This window comes from Centroberyx affinis, unplaced genomic scaffold (genome assembly GCF_046629955.1).
Source record: "Centroberyx affinis isolate AG114_WGS23_722 - 3 ecotype Tasmania unplaced genomic scaffold, CSIRO-AGI_Caff_v1 ptg000278l_1, whole genome shotgun sequence".
NCBI classification, from domain to species: Eukaryota; Metazoa; Chordata; class Actinopteri; order Beryciformes; family Berycidae; genus Centroberyx; species Centroberyx affinis.
This window is the reverse complement of record NW_027278957.1, coordinates 229,311-252,890: the sequence shown is the minus strand read 5'-3', so window position 1 is coordinate 252,890 and position 23,580 is coordinate 229,311. Positions and strand designations below refer to the sequence as shown.

General features: G+C 43.2%; 1 protein-coding gene across 2 annotated transcripts in view; it reads right to left on the bottom strand.

Annotated features, from left to right (window-relative positions):
• Positions 1-535: 535 nt before the first annotated feature.
• The window catches only part of wwc3 (WWC family member 3), a 30,753-nt gene continuing 7,708 nt past the window's right edge, over positions 536-23,580 (bottom strand). Inside the window, exons 2-23 of one of the 2 annotated variants that reach the window (XM_071512717.1) lie at positions 18,971-19,080; positions 17,134-17,337; positions 16,537-16,613; positions 15,402-15,481; positions 12,291-12,420; positions 11,177-11,326; positions 10,745-10,818; positions 8,708-8,956; positions 7,458-7,547; positions 6,777-7,348; positions 6,534-6,654; positions 6,097-6,180; positions 5,918-6,004; positions 4,730-4,925; positions 3,932-4,102; positions 3,428-3,549; positions 2,988-3,135; positions 2,338-2,502; positions 2,043-2,135; positions 1,692-1,922; positions 1,474-1,601; positions 536-1,231 (exon numbers count right to left, since the gene is read on the bottom strand). In XM_071512717.1, the coding sequence (XP_071368818.1) occupies positions 1,165-1,231; positions 1,474-1,601; positions 1,692-1,922; positions 2,043-2,135; positions 2,338-2,502; positions 2,988-3,135; positions 3,428-3,549; positions 3,932-4,102; positions 4,730-4,925; positions 5,918-6,004; positions 6,097-6,180; positions 6,534-6,654; positions 6,777-7,348; positions 7,458-7,547; positions 8,708-8,956; positions 10,745-10,818; positions 11,177-11,326; positions 12,291-12,420; positions 15,402-15,481; positions 16,537-16,613; positions 17,134-17,337; positions 18,971-19,080 (3,349 nt within the window). In that variant the 3' untranslated portion in view covers positions 536-1,164. The remainder of the gene's footprint in view (positions 1,232-1,473; positions 1,602-1,691; positions 1,923-2,042; positions 2,136-2,337; positions 2,503-2,987; positions 3,136-3,427; positions 3,550-3,931; positions 4,103-4,729; positions 4,926-5,917; positions 6,005-6,096; positions 6,181-6,533; positions 6,655-6,776; positions 7,349-7,457; positions 7,548-8,707; positions 8,957-10,744; positions 10,819-11,176; positions 11,327-12,290; positions 12,421-15,401; positions 15,482-16,536; positions 16,614-17,133; positions 17,338-18,970; positions 19,081-23,580) is intronic. The other variant, XM_071512725.1, reaches the window with a different exon arrangement.

Here is a 23,580-nt window from a genome sequence, read left to right as displayed (position 1 = left end):
GTAGATCATTAGAAATGCCTTATGTGTGCCTACTGAATGAGAAACATGTTTGACAGTTACTACTCTGCCAGACACTCAGAAAGCCACCTGACCTGCTCGTATTAAATTGCCCAATGCGCTTGCATGAATGTAACCTGAGAGCAAACAAGTAGAACTACAACATTCTGCCTCTACCCAACTTCTAGTGGCTTATGTGGAAAGGCTTAAACAGGATGTTGTATGAAGACAACTAGCTGACAAAGCTACCTTTCCTGGTGTGCGGTAGGCTTCTTAAGAATCTGCAGGTTTAGATTCAAATGGGTCATCACAACCTGTTTGTGGTTACAGCAAAAACAAGTCACTGTAAGAAAATCCCAGAAGAGGTTACTCATTAAATAAGTCATGTTTGTTATTACCTGCTCTTTGACTTTGCATATCAAATGTAACTGATCAAAAACTAGAGCATCAAGACGTTGTTTAATGGTTTTATCTTCACAAGAGGTAACACTGCAGATGTTCATACAGACATCATAAAAAATCTGAATACAGTGTTTCATATATTCATCCATATATTGAAAAGTACATGAAATAATTAATATTAATTTTAATAACATAACAACAAAAGGACAATGACATCTGTAATAAAAGTGGATTACAAAGTGACATTTTATGTAAATAACTCTTAAGAATTAGGTAACAGAAACAAAATCAGACAATAGTTCCATTTTACTGTATGTAAAAACACTGAAGTGCTATTTGTTCAAAGCTACAAAATACACTTAAAAGCAGGAAGCGTTTTAATTTCCTTCAAGGAAAAGTACTATAAAATAAGTTACAGTACAGTGAATTTGTTCAAACTGACTTTGTTCCCGTCTTCCAGCCTTTTGTAAGCACAAACAACAGAAATAACTCATACAAGAGTAAAGAGATACTGTTTTCTTATGAAAGGCCTCTTCCCCAAAAAGGAAATGAACAGCCACGCTGTTGTCAATAATTGTTTGTGTGCATGTTTATGTTCATAAGTATAGCCACACAAACACCTCTGAAAATGTGAAACCTTCTAATCTTCAAAATCTGCATGTCATTGCCTGTGTCCTTTGTAGAAATAACTACACTTTGTACTTCATGAGTTTACAAAATTCGACAAATACTTCATATTTAGTCACATAATACAGAGGCAAGCTCTCATACATCGTCAGCTGGCAAAGGAGGTATGTTGAACCTTGGTCTTGTGAAAAAAGCCATCTTCTCTCTGTAGACAAAAACACAATTTTTTGTCATACACATTCTCTTTCTAATGGCATTTTTTTAAAAGACAATCATGTAACAGTAAGGACTAGTGTTGTACAAGATAAAGAAAGTTTCTCTATATGGCACAACACATGCCAGATAGAGATTTAAATGTTTCTGTCAGTGTGATTCTCTAATTGAAAACGTGTTTCAGACTAGATTTACTCAGTGTGAGAGGAACTACGAATAAGTCCTAAACCCCACCTGAAGGTCTGCACAGGCAGGGGCTCCTTCTGGCTCTGCCCCCTCATCTGCAGAACCTCTTTGGAGGCTTTCCTCAGCCTCCTCTCTGCCGCCTCCTCCTGACGCTGCTCCTGCTTGCTTTGGTTGGCCTGCGGCACAGAAACACACAACGCTTTTCTTTAGGGGGGTTTGAATCTCCTGTGGCCACGTGGCTGTAAAAGTCACTGTAGTACTCTCACCTGTCTCTGGGCCTCTCTGAGCAGGCAGCGGAAGCGCTCGTCCCTCAGCGCCCAGTGCGGCAGCTCGGTGGCCTCCCTGGCCTGCGGCTCCTCCAGGCGCAGCTTCAGCTCCCGCAGCGTGCTCAGCTCCTCCGTCAGCTGCCTCTGACGCGTCCTGCAGGCCTGGAGATCCAGCTCCAGGTCCAGGGAGGTACGAGTCGGCTGCTCAGCCAGGGAGGACCTGTACGACTGCTGCTCGCGTGCAAACACACACACACACACACACACACACACACACACACCTCAGATACTCCAACTGGATACTCTGTAAGTACACTGTAAGTTGCTTGAGAAATAACAATCAGACTGTACCTGCTTATATCGCAACGTTCTCCTTTCCAATGTGTTTCTGACAAAGGGGGATTTCTTTGGTAAAGTAGAGCTGTCACTGTCACTGCGATACAACTGAAAGGTAAACACAGTAGTTTATGTACAGACGGGATTATCACCAGGCTGTTAAAACAGGCACTTTAACAGCTGAACAGTAAATGTAGGTCACCAGCACCAATAACTGCCTGCTGTCCATACACAGACTCAAAATTAGGGGCATCGTAAATGTTCTCCTTTTCACACATTTGTGTGTGTGTACGCGTGTGCAAACACTCACCCTGCAGACGTACTGACTACGAGCGCCGGGGGAGAAGGTCTGAGAGCGAACGATGGTGCTGCTGCGCATGAACGGCGAGGCGTGACCCCAGCGGCCCCCCCTCTCCTTCGGCCGGACTCGCACCGGCTCCGGGAACATGCCCTCCGTCATGGTGGCCTTCTCCACCTGAAAAATAGAGTGTATGCATGTGATAATAATAATAATAATAATAATAATAATAATAATAGTACATTTATTTGTATAGCACCTTTCTAAAAACAATTTTTACAAAGTGCTTTACATACAATAAAACCCAAAGAGACAGTGATGTAACCACAACTGAATAAAATAAAGTTGAATAACGAAAGAATAAATAAAACACAGGAATAAAAGATGATACAAGAGATAAACAGATACAACTAGAAAACAGATACATCCCCATAGATCTTAAAAACTGGTGCCGAACACACAAATAAACAGTATATGTACAGTATATTAATTTCCCGTGCTTTAATTATCCCACACCAAACAACATCGTTTCACTTCGTCTTCTCCACCTGCCCCGACACATCAGCAACGCCTTAAAGCCATCTGTGCATAGAGTGACTAACTGTGCAGTGCAACAACAACAGAGAACGGGCAGCTAACACGACAACGCTGCAGCCTCGTACCTTCAGTGTGGAGGGTTTGCTGGCTGGCTGGTCACAGCGCCCTCCGGTGGCGATGCAGATGCCCTCCGCACACAGGCCCTCTAAACACGCCGCCGCAAACGCCGTGCTGTTGCTGCAGCCGCTGTCCACCGACTCCGCCTGCCAGCTCCTGGAAAATACACCCTTATCACTGACCGCATTCCCCTCATGTTTATCAGCGCTAGCTCAGCCGTGAGTCACTGTGGGACTGGAATGCCACTAAGGCGAGGAATTACGCAAGTTAGGTCAGACACATTTCCGTGTTTCTGGGAACAAGGTCGTGTATGACAGTAAGGGTGGAAAACATGTATATTCTGGATGCGGAGGGGGCCGCTTTTTGGATGTGTGTGTGACTGTGAAGGATGCAAACAGTGACGGAATTTGGCATGAGCGTGAAAACGATGAGCGCGAGATGTTGGCACCTCTCGGACACCGCCTCCCCTGGCTCTTCCTTCTTCTCCAGCCGCTGCAGCTCCAGCTCCCCGCCTCCCTCCTCCAGATGGGTGGTGGCGGTTGTGCGGGACAGCAGAGCGCACACGGTGTCCTGCAGGGTCACAAAACAAACCGACACCGTCAAAACTCCTCCCTCCATCTCGCTCTCTCTCACAGCCCCGAGCTGGATGAACCCGCACTGCAAAGACTTGTCTGGCCGACTCACATGAAACATTCTTGTCAATTACTAACTTTAATGAGTCACACACCTGCAGACCGAAGGCTACAGGCTCCGCAAACGTGTGAAAAGAGGAATTTCTCCCACAGGCACAGTTTACATTTGATGTATTAATGAGACCAACTGCTCAGAACGTTACATCCCCAAAATAAAAATGCTTTTTGATCTATAAAATTGAGCTTTCTTTTCAATGAATGTGATATCAGGTTGTTGCTCTATTATTATCTAACAATGTTTTGTGTGTGTGTGTGTTAACCGTGGCTCTGGGTCTCTGCTCTTCTTCCTGGCTGTCATGTTGTCTGCGCTGGCCGAGGCTCTTGTGTTCTGGCCTCGCCAACTCCGTCCCGCTCAGCGTCTGAACTCGCAGCCAGCGGAAAACCATCTCTGTGCTTCCCTCACACTCTGCCAGGCTCACCTGGGCCGTACCCTGCAAGCACACACACACACACACACACACACACACAAGTTCACTTTCACGCAGGTAAAACACAAAACTTTTTAACTGGAGTTAGAACGATATATCGGTTTGCAGATTTTTCAGCCCAATATTGGCTTTTTGTTAGTCTCATTTCGGCCCAGTCAGTGTCATCCACTGACTGGTCCCTCCCTGACTTCAGCTATGTCAAAACAGTCTGTAAAAACTGCAATAAAATTTTATTTTTATTTATTAATTTCAGTGCATTCCATTCATTTCAAGGATTCAGCAGAGAGTTTTAAATTTATATGATTGTCTAAATGCTGTTTCAGAGGCTTTTCCTCCCTGCCAAGAATAAAATTAATAAAAGAATAAAAAAGAATAAAAAAAGAATAAAACATTGAACGTTTGTATTTATTGCCATGGAATTGATTTAAAGATATTGAATACTGGCACAAAATATCGTCTATCTGCAGCTTCAATCCAAAAATACTGGTAGTGGTATCAGCCTTCAAAAAGCAACATCGGTCGATCCCTACAGCATCGGTGAACTTTTCTGAATGTGAACAAAAGCCGGACTGCTGTGACTTAGATCTCCATCAGCAGCAGGACAGTGTGTTTTTTCGGAGGCTGACCCACCAGCAGTTCCTCTTGAGCCTGCGGTCCCAGCGAGCAGACGGACAGCTGCAGAGCGCACACCGCCAGGGCGTTTGCAGGGACGGGGATGCGGAAGCCTTCGTTGAAAGTCATCTGCGACTGCGGCTCCAGCGCCTTACAACAGTAAAACGCACTGGCCCTGCCGGCGTCCAGCGGGATCAAGTGCACCTTCACATACCTGAGCATCGACGAAAGACAGAACGTGATGATCATAGTGAGAGTTTCTGCTCATTATTAACAACAATAATAATAATAATCGTCTGATATGTTATTGATTCCAGGATAATTCTCCTCTCAGTCAGAGTGCAGGTTCAGAACAGTTCGTCTGGAGTTGGAAGGGATTCAATGTTCTGCTCAGATCAAAAGAGAAAGGTCTAAAATATTTAGCATTTTTAACATTAGTACTACAACTAGGGTTTAAATTCAAAAGGTCCAATGTTACAAGTACTTAGGTATCTGGTTAGTTGCAAAATTATTCTTTAAAACTCATGAGGTACTGACTAAGAAGTTGAAATTCAAATTGGGTTTCTTCTCTCTTCAGGAATAAACGGTAACTCACATGAAGCAGGAGATTGCAGATTGGCTAAGCAACACTTCTATCATTGTTGGACTAGGCTGATGTAATTTACATGCAGGCAGCTGCTCATACTCTGAAGCCTCACATTACACTTAGATTTATTACAGGTGATAGTTACAGAGCTCATTGTAATCTCTATGAAAAGGTTTGGGAGCCTTCTCTTCACACACTAACAGAGCAACACTGCCTTCATTTATAAAGCTCTCCTAAATAAGCTGCCATTTTACATTTCACCATTTTTAAGATTTTTCAAAACAGGAAAAAACAAACTCCATCACAGGTATTCATTCATTAGATATTCCATGTATGAATATAGAATTAGGAAGGACAGCACTCAGTTGCATGCAGCATTAGGTAAATTGGACCAACTCATAACACTGGAAGTTTCTCTGAGATGATATTTTGCTAAAGAAATGCTCCTGTTTTTCTTAACACATTTATCTGTGCCTGGTATTGTACATGTCTGTTTGTCTTGTTACCTTCTATCCGAGTTTGTCTTAAAACAGTATATAACTATTTTATATCATCGCCATTGACTATACCGTTTGTCATGTTATGAACAGCTCTTTTAGCATTTATTTCACTGTACTCACACTTTATAGCCGTCTCTCACAATGGACTTGTTCAAATTCTTGAGCTGTAGCAGATGTAGTAGGAGAGATTGTGAAGTGGAGTCACATCTGCAATGAGTAAAGTGAGACAGAGACATTCGCTGTTAGACATTGACAGGGACGGAGCAGGCCACCCATGTAAACACTAACAGTCTACTCACAATAACCCAAGTTGGATCTGGGTGGGTTCGCTCACAGACGTCAGCTCTTTCATGTATGCCATCTCCTCTGACTCCTCCGCCCTGCTGGAGGAATGACAAAACAGTGAGGAAACAGATTTTTTTGTTTTTTGTTTTGCACTCTCATTGGATACACATAAAAATCGTCTGAAGATCCCAGTGACCCAAACATCATGATTTTAATTAATTAATAAATACTGACGCTGCCTAAGTGATGGGATCAAATCCTGCTGAAAACAACAGGATAAAAATACTGCAACTATATCTAGTTATTCAAACTGTTAAGTGGCACAAAACCCCATTACAATGCAGGACTTTGCAGTTTTCTCCTCAGCCACTAGGCGGAGCAGGTGCTCCAGAGAGCAGGGTGTTTATGTTTTGGGATGTTCCTGACATTGTTAGGGCGGACCTCCTCTCACCTTCTGCCCCAGGCCTCAAAGACCCCGCTGTCTGTGGCCAGAGCGTCCTCTGACACGCCTGCAGACACTCGCCTGGCCCTCCTGCCGCTTCTGTTGGCGCTGTTGCACCGCAGAGTCACTCCTGCAGAGAAAAACATTTGGTCCTGTATTATTATGTATCACTGCAGTTTGTCCAGAGCCGTCATCAGACTGTTTCCCCCGACAGCGACTCCCTAGGCATAAAGAGCAGATTCCTTCACTTGCCTGTGGAGGTGAAAGCCCCCTGAGTGCCGCCGTCTCTGTGACTCTTGTTCTCCAGTTGATGCGTGGCGGCGGGGCCGCCTGCCTCCTCGCTACCCGGCAAGGCGGCGTGCGACGCGGGTTGCGACTGAACCCGCAGGCCCTCCAGCAGGCCGCGGCCGGCCAGCTCCATGTACTCCTCTGTCATCTGGGTGAGGGGGCAGTCCTGAGGGGCGGAGTGGTAGGGCGTGTCCATGGGAGAGCTGGGCGGCGACAGAGAGGAGAGCGAGGAGCGGGAGGAGAGGGAGGCCAGGGACTGCGGGGTGTCGTGAGAGCGCTTGGCTTTGCTCTGGGTCAGGGGGTCGGCGGGGAATACGGGACAGTCTCTGGACAGGGCCTCCGGGGGCAGCAGGTAGCGCAGGTGGGGGTCGTGGGGGTCGCCGCCCCCCTCGTGACGCTCGTACTGGGGCAGACCGTAGATGTCGCTGAAGCTGATGGAGCTGAGGGAGCCTCGGCTGGACGCCAGCGAGCCCCGACTGGAAGCCAGCGAACCTCGGCTGCTGCTGGACGACACCGTCAGAGAACTGGCTGACAGGCTGGGAAGAGCAGAAACAAAGAAGAGAGGAAGACAATAAAGAAATGTAATAAATAATCTGGTAAAGAAGCATTACAATAAGGTGAGATCAGAACGAGAGCGTGCCGCACCTCTTGAGCTGGGAGTGAAGGTAGGTGGTGATGCGTGTCGCCTCCTCCAGCTGCCTGAGCAGAACATTCCTCTTCTCCTGTTGCAGGATCCTGTCAGCAGCAGCACAGTGATGCAGAACTAATTAGATACAGGGAAGTCTGGTTCTCAGTTTTAAATCACAAGTCACGCTTAAAGCCGTTGTAAAATACCCCAATAAAACCTGCTACTGCATAGCAGTAAATATTAATGCACTAACCGCAAATCGCCTCATACTGAGACTTATGTGTCACTTAACAATCTGCTGTTTAAGAACTATATTGCTTATTTATATCCCTCATTACTATTTGTCTATTTGTATGTACATGTTATAAAGTTTGGAAATTCAATAAAATTATTTATCATAAAAAGAACTATATTGCTTGGCAGAGAAATAACATTCAATTATTATTGTTATTATGGGTATTTCATTATTACACATTAAAAATAAACTATTTTTGTACATTTTAGTTCATTTTTATAACAGTGGTGCGTGACAGCTGCAACAACTGCTTTGTGTCATGCCTAACAATGCCTAAAATCACTGTCAAGTGCGGCCTGTGGCTTATTGCTTAAGTGAAGTAATCAGTGACCTTCTAGCTCTCCACAGACAGACAGACAGCTAAATTGCACTGCAATATGTGTGGTCTATACTGACAACCAAACCAATCATGGATACATCTTTCCCTCTTTGGATTTCTGTTCCACTGTAGTGTGCAACAGCCAGCGGGTTCATATCAGTGAGCATAGTACCTTCATCTTACAGGCCAAACAGGGCTATGAGGGTGCCCATATACCACTCTGATTTCAAGGGAATAACTGCAAAACTAACAGATAACCCGATAGTGAGCACACAGTAATACATTTTGTGGCTTCACATGTAAAAAGGAAGAGTCATTTCAGTTATTTACTCTTGAATAGCTTACTTTACACATAGCATGGGGAAGCAGCATAGCACATATCCATGCAGTAAATTATTCACATGTTGAAAAAATGGTAACACTATAGTTTGGCCTTACTTCTTCTGTCTCATGTCTAAATTAGTTTGTTCCAATATTAAATCAAGGCTGCTGCTCATTTCCACAGTGCTGGTTTGCAGGTAATCCCATACATGCAGGAATGGGAAGAAATACACCCAGTAAACGAAAACAATAAAGTTATCACAATAACTTTCTGCCTCAGCATAGACTATTACCAGCTTCAACAGTTCAGTGTGACAGGTCGTCATACTCACCTCTGATTGGCTCCCTGGCTCTGGGAGTTGTGGGCCCTCTGCACCTCCTCCTCTAGCCTGCTGCGCTCCTCCTCCAGCTGCAGCAGGGTCTCTGCAGGGTGCTGCTGCTTGCTGACCAGGATAATCTCCTGCAGGAGCGCCTCCTTCTCACGCAGAAGCTGCAGGAAGTCGCGGTCCCGGTCCGCCTCGGCCCGACCCGACCAGCTCTCACTGTCCAGCTGTGCTAGCTGGTGCTGTATACTCTGCACCCTAAGAGAGCAAGCAGTCCTTGTTAGCATATTTTAAATTCCTCTTTATACCTGGGACTGGGTCAATCTTGGATACAGCTGACAGATTTATAGGCAGAGGCGGACAAGTGCATGCTACAACCGCTTTGGTTACTACAGAAACTCTTTGTTGTAGTAAACAACATCTTTGTTGTAGCTATGCCATAATCAAGGCTGTCAGCCTTTGTAGAAAAATTGTTTGAATGCTAGAGGAAATGGTTTAGTGCGGTTATGTGACTGGGAGGATTAACTGAATAAGACAACACCTGAAAATACTCTTCTGGTATGGATCAAGTCTGTCTCACCTCAATAGTGAGCTCTCATGTCCAAGTATCATCCTCCTCCTTCCCCTTGTACCTGTTACCTCCCTATTGGCGCCAATCAGACACTTTACTATGTTCAGCTTTAAAAGTTACATGTTTCTTTGGGGAAAATAGGTTTGTGATAAAACTACATGTCTTATTGGCTCCAATAATATGCAAGATAATACGATATTGGCTCCAGTGACATAAAAAACATGTTTTTGACTTGAAAAATAATCAATATTGTCAACTAATTGTGACTAGCCACTAGTACTTTTTTAACTGTACACTTGTTGTTTTCTTACTCCAACTCAAGTAAATTCCTACAGTCGATGGCTACTTTTTACTGCTATTTGGATAAGAGGTTATTGAGGTAATGTTACCTGTACTGAAGCACAGATTTTGTGTACTTTGCACAACTGTTTATAGCAATATGGCAAGATTACCTCTAAGTAAGGCCACATATTTGAGCCTCGCAGACACCGCATGCTGGGACTATAATGACAGCATTCAGCCTGGTAATTTCTACCTGGGCTTGACTGGTGCATCAGCCAGCAGCCTTACAGGTGTGTTCCCCGGGACGTTATTCAGACGCAGTGAAGGGGGAGCTCACAGACTGAGTCTTTAGCTCAAATGAAATAACTGTGTTTATGTGTGTTGGATTTCAGACAGGGTGACTCAGTGACAGAGCATGCAAGTTTCCACAGGTCTCCCCTCTCTCACTCTCCCTCTCTCCCTCCTCCCCGTCCCTCCCTGATGTCATGGTTGGCACTGCTGTTGCTGGGTCACCACAGCAACATGAATCTTGTAAAAAAGACTGCATGGAGCCAGTGTAATAACACGGTGACTCTTGCTGCTTCAGCTATCATCACCGCTGCTGCTTCAGCTGGGACACACGCTGTCCGAGGCGCTGCATCTCAATCGTTATATAACCTGCAGCCTCATGACATACCTGTGCAGAGTTCATAAGCACCTATTTAAAAAAATAAGTGAAATTACAGGCTTCATTAGACTTTAATTTTTCCAATGTATCATTTAGCCTGTACTATAGACTGAGATATATTTAACACACAGCATATGTTAAACCACCTTGCGGAGAAGCAGGGTATGCACTGAGGTAGGCAGCAGGCAGGGTGCTCTCTCTCTCTCTCTCCCCCTCTCCCTCTCTCTCTCCCTCTCTCTCTCTCTCTCTCTCTCTCTCTCTCTCTCCCTCTCTACATACACAAAGGCAGCACACAGTCAGCAGCACGGCCAGCGAAGAATGTGACCACCCAGCTCATTCCGCTGGCCAGACATCGCTCAGCAGCCTCGGCCACCGGGCACAAATACTATTCATAACACATCGTCCCACTGGAGGACTGGCAGAGCCAGGGAACAAGAGCAGGCTGACATGGCCGGTGAGTCAGTGCTGCATGCTGGTGCGTCATAGTACTACGACTGATAAATAAGAAACACCCGAGAATACTTACTTTTTCTTGGCTTCCTCGTACTGCCAGTTGAGTTTAACTTTGTCCACCAATTGCGAGGAATCTTGGGAACCATACTTTAAGAGAAAAAGAAAATTAAAAGTGAGTTAAAAAAAGAAAGAATCGCGCATAGAGACAATGTAGATTCAAGACCAAAGCTGTGCTCCAATAAAAATAAAACTGCCTCCTCTTACAAGTGAATCCCTAAAAACAACCAACTGATACAGGCTGAGCTGTACAGTAACACTTATTAGCAGAATATTAGCAGTCATTTAAAATCTATGAGGGGGAGTATAAAAGGGCAGATAGGAGGGAGATCCTTGCAATGTGAATCTGATTATTTAGGAATGATCAACAGCTCATATGATGATTAAATCAGATTATTTAGACATCATTCCTCTGGTGGGATGGGGGGGGGGGGTCTGTTGTCCCTACCTCTCCCATGATGTCAGTCTGACAGCCAGTGTCACAGTACTGCTGCAGATTACACGAGTCACCCACGGTTCCAGTGCTGTTCGCCACCTCGTTCGCCGAGTCGCCGATAGACAAGCTGCTCTGGAAGTTCACCGTCAGCTTAGCCAGGCTCTGTACGATGCAACGGTGATTAGATTACAAGACTGACTGAATCATTATCAATATTACATTGGAGGGAAAACAAGGTGAGATGAAGCAGTACAAAGCATTAACAACGTAAACAGATTCCAGTGCTTCTTATCAAGCTTCTCAGAATAACTCCTAGTGATCACACCTAAAGGAAAAATCTCACTCTCTTGAGGTTTTCATGAATAATAAATTGTACCCAAGTTGATCTTGCAGTTAAAATCTTTGTTAGAGTAAGTTATAGTACGGTTTTTGGTTCTGCATTTCTAGATCATCAGCCTGATTATTCAATTTTTAAGAAATAGTTCATGTAGCATAAGAAACGCTAAATTTCCCTGTTTCTCTTCTAAGCAATCCACAGTGAAATTCTGTAATTGAAGCTGTAGTTCCTTGTTGGTGTGCATCTGATTTCATACAGTCTAGCTCTTTCTCAAGGTAATATATTCCACTACAGGAAACTGTAACAAGACTATTGGGCGCAAATATGTAACTATATGATTTTTTATCCAACGTTTGCTGTATCCCATCTTCAGATTTATGCCTGGGTGCATTCTAGTTGTTGTAGGCACGCTTACTTGATGCTATGCACAGTACTGTAATGTCAAAACTCTTTTTAAAGTGCACCATTTACACTCCTGTGAACATTTCTTCAGTTTAAAAAATCATACCAGTTTAAAGTGCGTATTTTGGCATCTTATTATACATTATGTGCTCCTGTGTTCATACCCATGCAAGTTTCTTTCTAAAGTTTCCTGACTCCTGTATGTGCACACAAATAGTGTGTGACATTGCTAGGAAATCTTTCTTTTCTTTCTTTGAATATGCAAAAAAGACAATGAGAAGCACCAGAACAGTAGAAGTTAACAGACACTAGAGGTCAGCATAGAATATTTCAACAAAACGATTTGAAGAGTTAAGTCCTCTGGTGGTGATCAGTGTTTTTCTTTACCTGGATGAGGTCCTGCCTCTCTTTCTCGCCTGTGCTGATCGCTTTCTTGATGCTGCGCAGCTCATTGAAGATGGCCTGAGCCTCATCCAGCTTGTAGTTTGTCTGACTGCAGGACATTTTCCTGTCAATCCTGTAACACACACAAACACACAGCAACAGTTCAACATGTCTGCTTCAGTTTTAAGTCCAAACCTGGTGTCTGACCTATAGTATTTTAAAGGATAAGCCTTGCAGACAAAAAACACAAATTTTCCAGCATTCTCATCAGGGTTGGGGTCAATATTGGAATTAAATAGTAGCTCTATAATTTCACACCAGGGGTTTTTCTATCATTCAAAGCTCAACTTTGCTACAGCAGTTCAGGAAAACAGCAAGCCTTTCTGCAATGTCTCCCTTGTTTCTGTGTGGGAAATGTGTGGGCACTGGTGAAAAATGTGTCAATGGATGAAATTGTTATGATGTGGTGTTAACAAGTGCTTTGTTAAAACTATTTATTGTACTAAAATTGCAATGATTTGTGAAAATTATTTTGATTTCCAATCCATGTCACATTTCTGTGGCAAATGAAGAGAAGTGGTAGAAATTGGAAGCCTTTGCAATATTTGTAGATAAGTGTTTTTTTCTGAAAAAAAAAAATCTTCAAATTCCAAAACTTTCCACTCAGACGGGGCATTTGAACGCTAGAATCTGCCCGCTAGGCATTCAAATATTAAAATACACACAATCACCCAATTATAGTTTGCACAAGAATCCAGCCCGCCCATTTTACACACCTAATTATAAAGACTCAAATTAGGAATGACATCTCTCATTCCTCACCAGAAACAGGGTGGTGCTGCTTTACATTGGAAAACATCTCAGTGGAAAGTCACAGAAAAGAAAAGTCATCAGCAGGACATTTGAAGTATGTCTGTTTTGTGTGGGAGGTAAAAATACTCAAAGGAACACATGCGGTGGGCTAGAGTAAAACGCTTATCTCTGTCCGTTTCAACACGCTGAGATATTGTTTCAGCGTTTAAAGGCCTCATCATTTGGGGAGTGAAATATGAGCGATCTCACTCCGGACCCTCAGTATCAAGTGCCAGCTCTCTCTACGGACGGTTACAAATCAAACTACATCCAGATACCATTTGATTTATGTCTGTAGCGAATAACGTTAATGAAAACATTGTAATTGGCTCATTTGAAGTGAATCCCCCTGTCCTGGTGGCTGGCTGGCTGGCTGGCTGTGCCTCCTCCATCACTGGGCCTGGCACGTGGCCCCGCGTTCACCGCAGCCCGCTTCCTTCACTCTCCTTCAACAGCAGGTACTGTTCATCCACGGACCCTGCCTCTTCCTCCCCAAACAAGCGCTGCTTTGTTCCCCCCACCCCATTGGCAGGGCCTGGGAGTTTATATGCTTAGCAAAAAAGAAAAAAAAAAACCAAAACGTGCCACTACCCACCCCTCAGTGCCTGTAGTGAACCCCCCACCCTGCATACTGTACAGCGGCACACACACTGGGCAAAAGAGTAAACAGCTTTTTCAAAATAGATTGAATAGCTATTATTCTCTTCACGTACAATGTGTTTTACGTTGATTAGGTCCTTAATACTGCATCACCAAACTGAAGAAAACTGCTTTCTTTTGAGACGTTGGCACAGAAACAGAGTAAGCATATTTTCTCTGGGAGAAGTTGAGGAGATAAGCCATGGTGGATTGGGATACAGATGAGCTGAGGAGATACCTAGATTCAAAACTGTCCAAAATAGATAAATCTAACTCCTGAATCCTCTGCTTTTAGTTGAGCAGCGCCGATTAGGGGGGGATTTCCACGTCAGAAGCTGTTTGTTTGGTTTATCTGATGTGACATGGCATGGGGAACAATTAGCTATATCGCTGACAACAGCTGAGATTGAAAAACAACAGCCGAAGGGTCCGTCTTGGCCTCAACCCTATTGGGCAAAACCAGTCCAGAAGAAACAATAGGACACACACCACACGCACATATACATAAACACACACAAAAAAAAAACTCTCAAGAGGAGGATGCATCCATGTTTTCTGCAAGCTGTGTATTCTCCCGGCTATTCTGGGAATCACTCGAGTTGTGTATTATCTAAGAGATAAGGGCTGTTGCCAGGACTCAGGAAGTGCGGAGGAATTTGCTGCCAGATATCTCTGTGTTTTTGAAACTGCTCTCAGCCCCCCACCCCCTTCCCCCTCTCCCCCCCTCCCTCTCCATAGAGCAACTTCCTCTCCAGGCTGAGCCTTGGCTCCCTGCACTCCACTGGTGCATCCTCTTCCTGAGGTGGAGTCCCCTTTTCCATCGAAGCTCTCTCCATTTGCCTTTCTCAAACGCTCTCTTTCTCTCTGAGAGGTGGAGCTTCTATTTCGAACATGAAATTTGGAACCACTCAGAAATGTTCCCAGCACAAAAAACGTAACTATGTATATGCATTTAAAAAGCCACACAAACTAACAGCATTACACGGTTATTTAAAAAACAGTAAAACAGTATCTCCTTAGTTCTTTGAAAAGCCTCTCAGTTTCTATATGGGTAAAAGAGCTTTTTGCCCCCAAATCTTTTAAATCTCACTGATTTGCTGCTTCACTGAACTGAATAATATCTAAATAACATCATTAAATCACATCAAACTGTAGCTGAGAACCATGAGAACTATTTTTAAGGGATGTAGTGTTTTCCTTAACTTTTTGAATAAGAAAAGCAACTAAAACCACATTCAGTATTAGTCCAGTGTCAAGAACAGCTGCTATGTAATCACTCCCTGGAGTTATGTATAGCAGAGGGTTGGAAATTTCCCATGTGATTAACTGTAAGGGAAATCTGTGTCACTGTGGAATATGAATGAACACAAGGAGACATGGGGAGAGGCTTCAGAATGTGAGGATCAGCTAAACTGTAAGAATAGAAGGAAGAAAAACAGAGAGCTTACATTAAGTTGAAGATAAAGAACGAGAAGCAGAGAATAAAACTATCTGAGAGAGGGAGAAGGCCTGTGAGCGGGCCCAGGGGTGGGGGGTGGGGAGTGTAGGAAGGAGAAGGGTGGCCATGGGAGGAAGGGCGGGCCTGGGGCCCTGAAGCGGACACAGAGGGAGAGGAACACTCACTCCTGCAGGGTCTCCACTCCCATTTCCTTATACTGGAGCTCCTGCTTCATCTGGGCCAGCTCCTGTTTGAGTCTGGAGAGCTGCGGACACAGGGCCGAACTCCGGGTTAGCATGGCACACAATGGGCTTCTCTCACCACCAGCAGCAGCCAAACTGCTTAGTCATGACTATTCAGATAGAGGAATGCTCAACTGTGTTTATACAAAAGACACATGTGCGTATACATGTGTGCGCACACACACACACACACACACACTCAGGTTTTTCTTGCCTGACAAAGTGTCTGATTAGAGTTTAGTTTTAGACAAATATTAAAAATCAAGTTATCTGTTACTGATGTAGCACAACTTACTATAGCTGTGTAAAACATGACTGAAAAAGATTTTGGTGTAACAATGTAAAACAATAATTTCCCCAACATTATATAGAAATGTACAGAAACAAAAATGATAAGCAATGAAATTTTTAATGGAAACATCACTGCCCATTGCCATAGCTCTAGGCTTTGCTGTATAGATCAAATTGTCACCTTTATGTCTATTAGTAAGCCCATGTTAGGGTGTTTCTGCTTATGACCAATCTATATTTAGACTATAATTCAGTGACAGCACTCTTCATAATAAGTCACCATAAGATCAGAAGGGACCACAATCATATTCTGTCATATAACCCTCCCTCCCTCTCTCCCTTCCTCCCTCCCTCCCACACACAAAAAGGTGAACACCAATTCTTCTCAATTCTGAATTTTAGGATCAACTCTGACTCAGATTTTTGCACTTAACAAGATTTAAGGAAGGAAATCTAGTTATAAATATTACCTTTAACTGTGATTCTGAAAGTAACTATGGCGTGAGCCTATTCATCTTTTTAACACTTTAGGTTGAAACACGCTTAATCAAGCAAACACACTCTTCCCATATGACTGAGCAGAGAGCAATGTCTAACGTGGCCCTCTGAGTCAGTGACCTAGCCTCTACGTGACCCTACGATGATGATGATCTCATCCTCATCCTCTCGAGGCCCCTGGCCAGAGCCACAGTATCCTGTAGGGGCCACACCCCGAGCCCCTTCTGCCCAGAAGGGCCCCTCACCTCGGTTGGGTGCAGCCCATTGTTCTCCTCTGATAACGACTTACCCGCTCTCGCCTACAAGCTATTTCCACTTTGATTTGGTCAGGGTCATATTTTGCATTTGAGGACGAGCCAGAGAGTGCTGTGAACAAGAAAAGGAGAGAGAGAGAGAGAGAGAGAGAGAGAGAGAGAGAAGCAGTTAGTTAACATTTGAGACTTGTGTGTTTTCTGACAGACTTTCACCACATCACAGGAGGAGGAGGAGAGGGATCCAGTGTCCTCTGCAGGTGAAGCAGAGGCGTGGAGGATTCCCCCAGTCCTGACTCTCTGTGGACGGCTGCTAGACGCTGTGTGTTTGACAGCTGATTGAGGCTAAAGGGTAAACTAGGTGGAGATGGTAAAGGTAGGGAGGGGTGAACCAGATGGAGGAGGGTGAGAGGAAGAGAGAGAAGGGGGACGGGGCTTTGGAAGGTGAAACCCCACCAGATCCCGACAAGGATGCCCAGAATACGGCATGTTCAGGCCAGGCGCTTTTTCTGATAAATAGGTCAGCAGAGGGGGGGGTTGGCATGAGGGTATAAGCTTTAGCAAAAACAAGAATGGGACTTTGATTGATACATATTCCCCATTAGTGAAGTGAGTCTGAGGTGAGCCAGTCTTACTGCTGGTGAGGGAGCGGCTGTCCTCCTCGGAGAGCTCGTGGAAGAGCCACATCTCCTTCTGGGCCAGCTCCAGACGCTGCTGCTTCACCAGGTACATCTCCTTCTTGGCGTTGAGGGCCTCCTGGGCCACCACCAGGTACTCCTTCAGCATGCGCTCCTGCTCCTGCCGCCATTGTGTCCGCGGGTTCTCAATCTGGGTCGTCTCTGACAACGGCACACAACAATATCGCCTATTAAAGATCCTGTGCAATGATTTCACCTCAGGAAAAGTTTGATGATGATTTCAAACACAATGAACATCATCAGAGCTTGTAGGACTGAGTGAAAGCCGAACCTTCCACTGCAGACAATATTTATATCTAGTGTTGGAACTTTGGCACCCAGCAACAGTGGAGGCACAGAGATTTTGTCTAGTTTGGCAAGTAGCTGGCAGGCTATTGTCTGACAGACTATGGCAGTGGTTCTCAACGTGGGGTCTGGGGGCCACCAGGGATCCTTGAGGGAGTTCCAGGGGGTCCCCAGCAAGTTAATGAATTGTTAAACTTCACCATTAGACAATTAGAGAATGTAGAAGAATTACTATTTTGATCATAGTTTCACTGATATCTCTCTACCTTCAATACAGATAGGCTAGTCAAGGAATTCTGGACAAAAAAATCTGACAAAAAAAATATTCTGACATTTGGGTTTGAGAGACAACATCTCATCAAATGGGGGTCTGGGGCCCAAACGCGGACAAAATTAGGCGTCCTTGATATGAAAAAGGTTGAGAACCACTGCACTATGGGACACCTGTTTAACTATGCACCCTGTCAACCAATCAGAGCATTCATCAAAGCCTGGGTCTAGGTGACATCATTTACACCAGGAAGTAGATTGGAATTGTAAATCTGATTCTGTTGACAACCAGAGGGAAAGTTTTTCAAAGAGCGTAAGTCAAATGTAAAATTTCTTGCTGACAGTTATAGTGATTTGGATAACTTGACATTAACAGGTAATTTATTATTATACCATGAAATTGAGAAATGCAATTCTCACTGCACTGGACCTTTAAGCAAAGGATCCTATTGCCAACTGTCATAATGTTGATCAAAAACATCAGAAGGTCCTGCAACAGTTTCTTCAAGAGTGCTGAATACGTTGTATTGATGTTCAACTGTCATAGATGCCAATAACGTGACATGCATGTGTAAAAGCTGCTCAGTTCATGAGATCATGTCTGAGAAGACCAAGGGCACAGGATGTATGGAGCCGGTATGCTGGACCCCTTCCCTCCACACTTCCTTTTTACAAATAAATGTTTTCCAAAGTCATGGATAAATGTTGTGCTGCTCACAATGATCAAATGTGATCCAAGTCAAGAGCTCTCCATTCCAAATAGCCAGTGTAACTCTGAGATAATCTACTATTAGCACTGAATTTAATTTATCAATCTCTTTCTCCTCTCAACCTGACAATCAATATCTACTAACTTGTAAAACAACAGTGAAGAAAACAATGCTGAGTCGTCTCCATATAGGATATAAGACGATGTGGTGAGTCAGAGTCTGATCTGGTTGCTGCTCGGTTTAACTGCGGCTCACTGTATCAAAAGATTTTGTCAAAAAGAAATTACGCAAGGCCAAAACAGGCAAATCGGTCAGAGAGCAAACAAATTCCAGAGCTTCCATCCATTCTTGGATTGGGCAAGACCGACAAGGCTGACACCTCCATTGATTAGGCTACATGTATGTTATTCAGTATCCTTGTTCATGCCATGAGCTGGACGATTCATACCATTCATAGAGATTTTGTTTTCACACAACATTGGGGTTAGAGAGGAAGGGGATGTACTCACTGTTGATGTGGTCGATGTAGTAAACTCCCACCTGCTGGTCGTAAACCACCTCCCACCCTAGAGGCAGTTCATCTCCAACGCAGTCGGCGAACGTCAGGGGTTTGGTGATCCTGCAAGGATTTAGACCATTTACTGCAACAGTAATACCAAGGAATACACATAAATGCTTCATGATACCATGGTTTTTGTTTTTCAAAAACATTTAAAGAAGTTACCGTGTTCTTAAATGATTAATACAAACAAATATTTATGCATTTCTATGACAGACTATGAACCATCTTTGCTGGTTGATCCCCTCTTCCACTAATTTCTTTCATACTCGACTGCCTCACTGGGTAGAAAATGAGATGCTAATGTTTAGGCTTTGCTTGGTTTGATTAAAATGAAAGATTTTCTCTGACACACACGTTGCAGGCCAGAGTTTCTTCTAGGGCTGCAACTAACGATTATTTTCATTGTCAATTAATCTGTCGATTATTTTCTTGATTAATCGATTAGTTGTTTGGTCTATAAAGTGTCAGAAAATGGTGAAAAATGTTGATCAGTGTTTCCCAAAGCCCAAGATGACGTCCTCAAATGTCTTGTTTTGTCCACAACCCAAAGATATTCAGTTTACTGTCATAGAGGAGTGAAGAAACCAGAAAATATTCACATTTAAGAAGCTGGAATCAGAGAATTTTGACTTATTTTTCTTTAAAAATTACTCAAACCGATTAATCGATTATCAAAATAGTTGGCGATTAATTTAATAGTTGACAACTAATCGATTAATCGATTAATCGTTGCAGCTCTAGTTTCTTCACATCATAAGAATACCTTAAGTCATCTGAAACACTTTCCCTCCTACAAAAACAGTAGCTTCTTACGACTTGGAAATTGCAGTAGTCAATAATGTGATTGATCTTTTTTTATTTTAATGTTTTTTTTGTGCCTCCCACCCCCAAAGAACTTTAGCCATTCTTGATAAAAAAAACAAAAAACACTGAAGCTGTAAAAAAGGGATAAAGGGATATAGATACAAATCCAATAAATAAAACACGTTGAAGAATAGAGATGCAGCATATTCATCATGCTAATCCAGAGCTCCTATTGGCTAGAAGGAATTCTTCCTTTGTTGTCTATTGGCAGGTTTACATATTTACAAACGTTCAGTCCAGAGCTCCATGGAAAAGGAGCAGATCAGTTCAGATGAGTGGAAAACCAAACCTTCGATAGCTCTGTGGGCCACTGAAGAGAAGTGGAGAAGGTGACAAAGTCTTAGACTTGGCGATGCAGACTTACTGAATTCTGAATTAATGACTGGAGACTTCCACAAGTGATTCCACCTACTAAAAACCTCATTAGTGAAGCCTGACTTGAAAGGAGTTTTGACATTTACATTAACAAGTGGTGCTAATGGCTGAGTGTCACAGGACAAACTTCTTTATTCACAAAGAAAAAAGGAGGTAGAAGAAGAATTATAAACCAGGGTATAGCGTGGGGACTTTTCGATGCAAAATCACACGTACCAACCTATAGTTGTTGTTTTAAAGGAGAGCAGGCAGTCCACTCACTTTCAGGGATTCACTCCTAGGCCAGTGGGGGAATCTGTGCAGCTCACAGAGGATTTAACCACTGAACTATCTCTGGACACGCTGACCTACAGTTTTAAAAATGTCACAACACACTGGCTGTGACTTCTTTAGTAAATCAATCTAAACTCATGTGCTCATATTCCAGCAAAAGTCTGTTTCAATTTAAACTCAGTCACACCAGTCAGAACAATCTCACATCTAGTTAGCCGGACAAATGGACAAGCGGATCTCTGTAACAGAGAGATAAAATGACTAAATAATGTAAGATAAATGCATTATTTATCTTACATTTTGAAACCTACCATTCAGTTTCCTGACAGTTTATAGAATCATCAAGTCTGAAAAAACTGGATGCGCAAAGGAACTAACCTAATGCTGTAGTAGGCAAGCCTTATGTTTTATTCCTCTTAACAAATGACACAAAATATCTTAATAAATAAATAACGCAACAAAACTGTCATAACTTTCTTTTGGTCAGTTTGTTTTGCTTTGAGGGATGAAAAATTATGAACCATACAATACGTCTCATTGCACTGCAGTGCCCGTCTTAAAACTAGTATGAAAATTGGGCTTGCACACCTGTCATTTATTTGACAGGAAGCTGACATTCAACCCATGCATTTCACTGGAGAGCATTACCAAATCTTGGTCTCTCACCTCTGACACTGAGATTCACAGTCATACTGACAGATAGGAGAGTTTCATAAATTGATGAAACAAGTTTCTTAACAATATTTTTAAAGCTTGAATTTGCAGTGATTACAATCATGGCAACAATGATGATGTTGGCCCCTTATGCTTTGGTCCCTGGCACCATTAGCTGTGGCAGGCTATACCAGTGACCATGATAGTGTAGGGTTAATTAAATTAAGCTCATACATGGCTGATACATAACTTAGACAACTTACTGCTTAACTATGCTGATCTCCTCTTTCACACAAGCAGTTAAAATCTGAATGTCAAAACCCTGGCTGTCCCTCAGGCTCTGAAATGAATGATTATAGGAAATTCCCAAACATTGATGAGTTGTGAACCAGTAGGTTTCCATAATCTAAATGTTTTGATGACAGTAATGCATATAGTAGCTGCCTAGACAAAAGGTCCTGGGACAGTGACCCCTTCCACCACAGTATGCCCACAATGCAGACAGTGCATGAGGCCTCGTCCTGGATAGGTATGCATACAATGAAGGGACTGCCAGAGAGAGTAGCTGAGGCATCTCCGCCACATTCCAGAGGAGAGAGACACAGAGACTCTGCTCTCTCCCTGCACACTTTATACAGCCAGTGTATAAGCCAAGTTCACAATACCTTACTTCCTTTTGTTTCAGAGAAATGGTTTTCAGACCAATTGACTTGCTCTAGCATTGCCAACACATGCTGATGATTTCAAAATCATGAAAAAGGAAAAACAAAGGCACTCTACCTCTATCAAAAAATTTAAAATGCCTTTATGAGGGTGGCATACCAACAAGGAAATCTAAAAACATATTAGCCACCATTTTTAGCTTAGTGTCTTCATCAGTGTGTGCTACCACTGATGATTTATTCTGATGATATCTTCTTAAACTAAACTAAAATTCATAAACAATGCCTTTAAGTTCAATGAACTCCCTCTGCGTTTTGCAGTTTTGAGTAACCTTACAGGTTCAGAGGCAGTCTGTGTGGGTGATGTGCACCTTGCACAAAAAATGAGTGCATGTCAGTCTTGTAGGCGACAGAGAGCTGAGTGGCTGTTGTGACAAAGCCCTGCATAATCCTAAATGCTTACTATACAGTGCGCTGATAACAACAAATATCACACAGAATACAAATCAAACTTTACCCCAAAGAGCTATCATTACACCCCTCCTTTATTATGTATGCCAAGGCTTCGGCTCCAGGCCTACAACCACAACTCCAGAGATTCAGGTCAAATGTCACATTTTCAATCAACAACGAGGACGTGCATGTGCTTGTCCCTTGTAGTTTGTTTTGATAGAGACACATGCAGAGTTAAACATGTAGCCACTTTTTAACTAACTGTACAAGTGTACTACAGAGTTACTGCACTAAGCACGTGGAGTGTAATCTTATACGAGCCATATGCATGTAGGCAAACACAAGGACAATGCAAACACAAGCACACTCCTCACCTGCTCCTGCTTAAAGTGTTTGTGAAAGGTAAACACTAACTGGACTTGTAAATACTTACAGAACATTCAGACAGAACAATCTTCCTGTGTTTGCTGTACATAATGGTTTAAGAAGAAACTCAAGCAAGAAAAATCAGAAGCAACAATTAGGATTATTAGGAAAGAAAATGAAGCCATAAGGAGAATAGGTGCTTGGATCCCATATATTTTGGAGTGGGTCACAGCAGCCATGAAAACAGAGGGCAACAACACAAGAGGCTTTGGAAAGTCAGTGGGGAGTAGAGGAAGTTTAGTGCTGAACTGCCCTCCTTTCCCCCAGAGAGAGAGTGGGAAAAAAAAACGTCCACTCTCACAGATCTGAATCAGAGAATATCTGAATGTTTAGTTTGTTACGCAGTCTTGTGACAGCAGCCTCTGTTTTGCCAAGTCATGTCTTGGTCTTGGGAGACTTTGTAACCGCCAGACAGCACAGCATGCTCATACAGAAGAGACTGCATAGCACAGAGCAAGAGAGAAGCACTCTGATATGATATGACCCATATATTCAGAGGAGCACTACGAAAAATATGGTAAACTTGTACAAACGTATTTAGGATATCAACATTTTTTCTGGACTACCACATGGGACCTTTTAAATTGTATCAATAACCAATCCAAAGAGTAATAGTACAAAATGTGTGACACATCCTTCTTAAGGCCTGGGTCTCTTTTTTCCACGGCGGCAGAGTCCATCTGTGTCAGTCAGACAGTCAGGGGAATAGCAAAACTTCATCAGTGTTTATCAATGTGGCAACTGCTGTGGGCAAGTGAGTGTAAATGCTTTCATGTTTTTTTCCATTATTTTGTTTCTCTTTTAGTGGCCTGCGCTGCTCAGACACTATATCACTAAAGCTAAGGAGGTG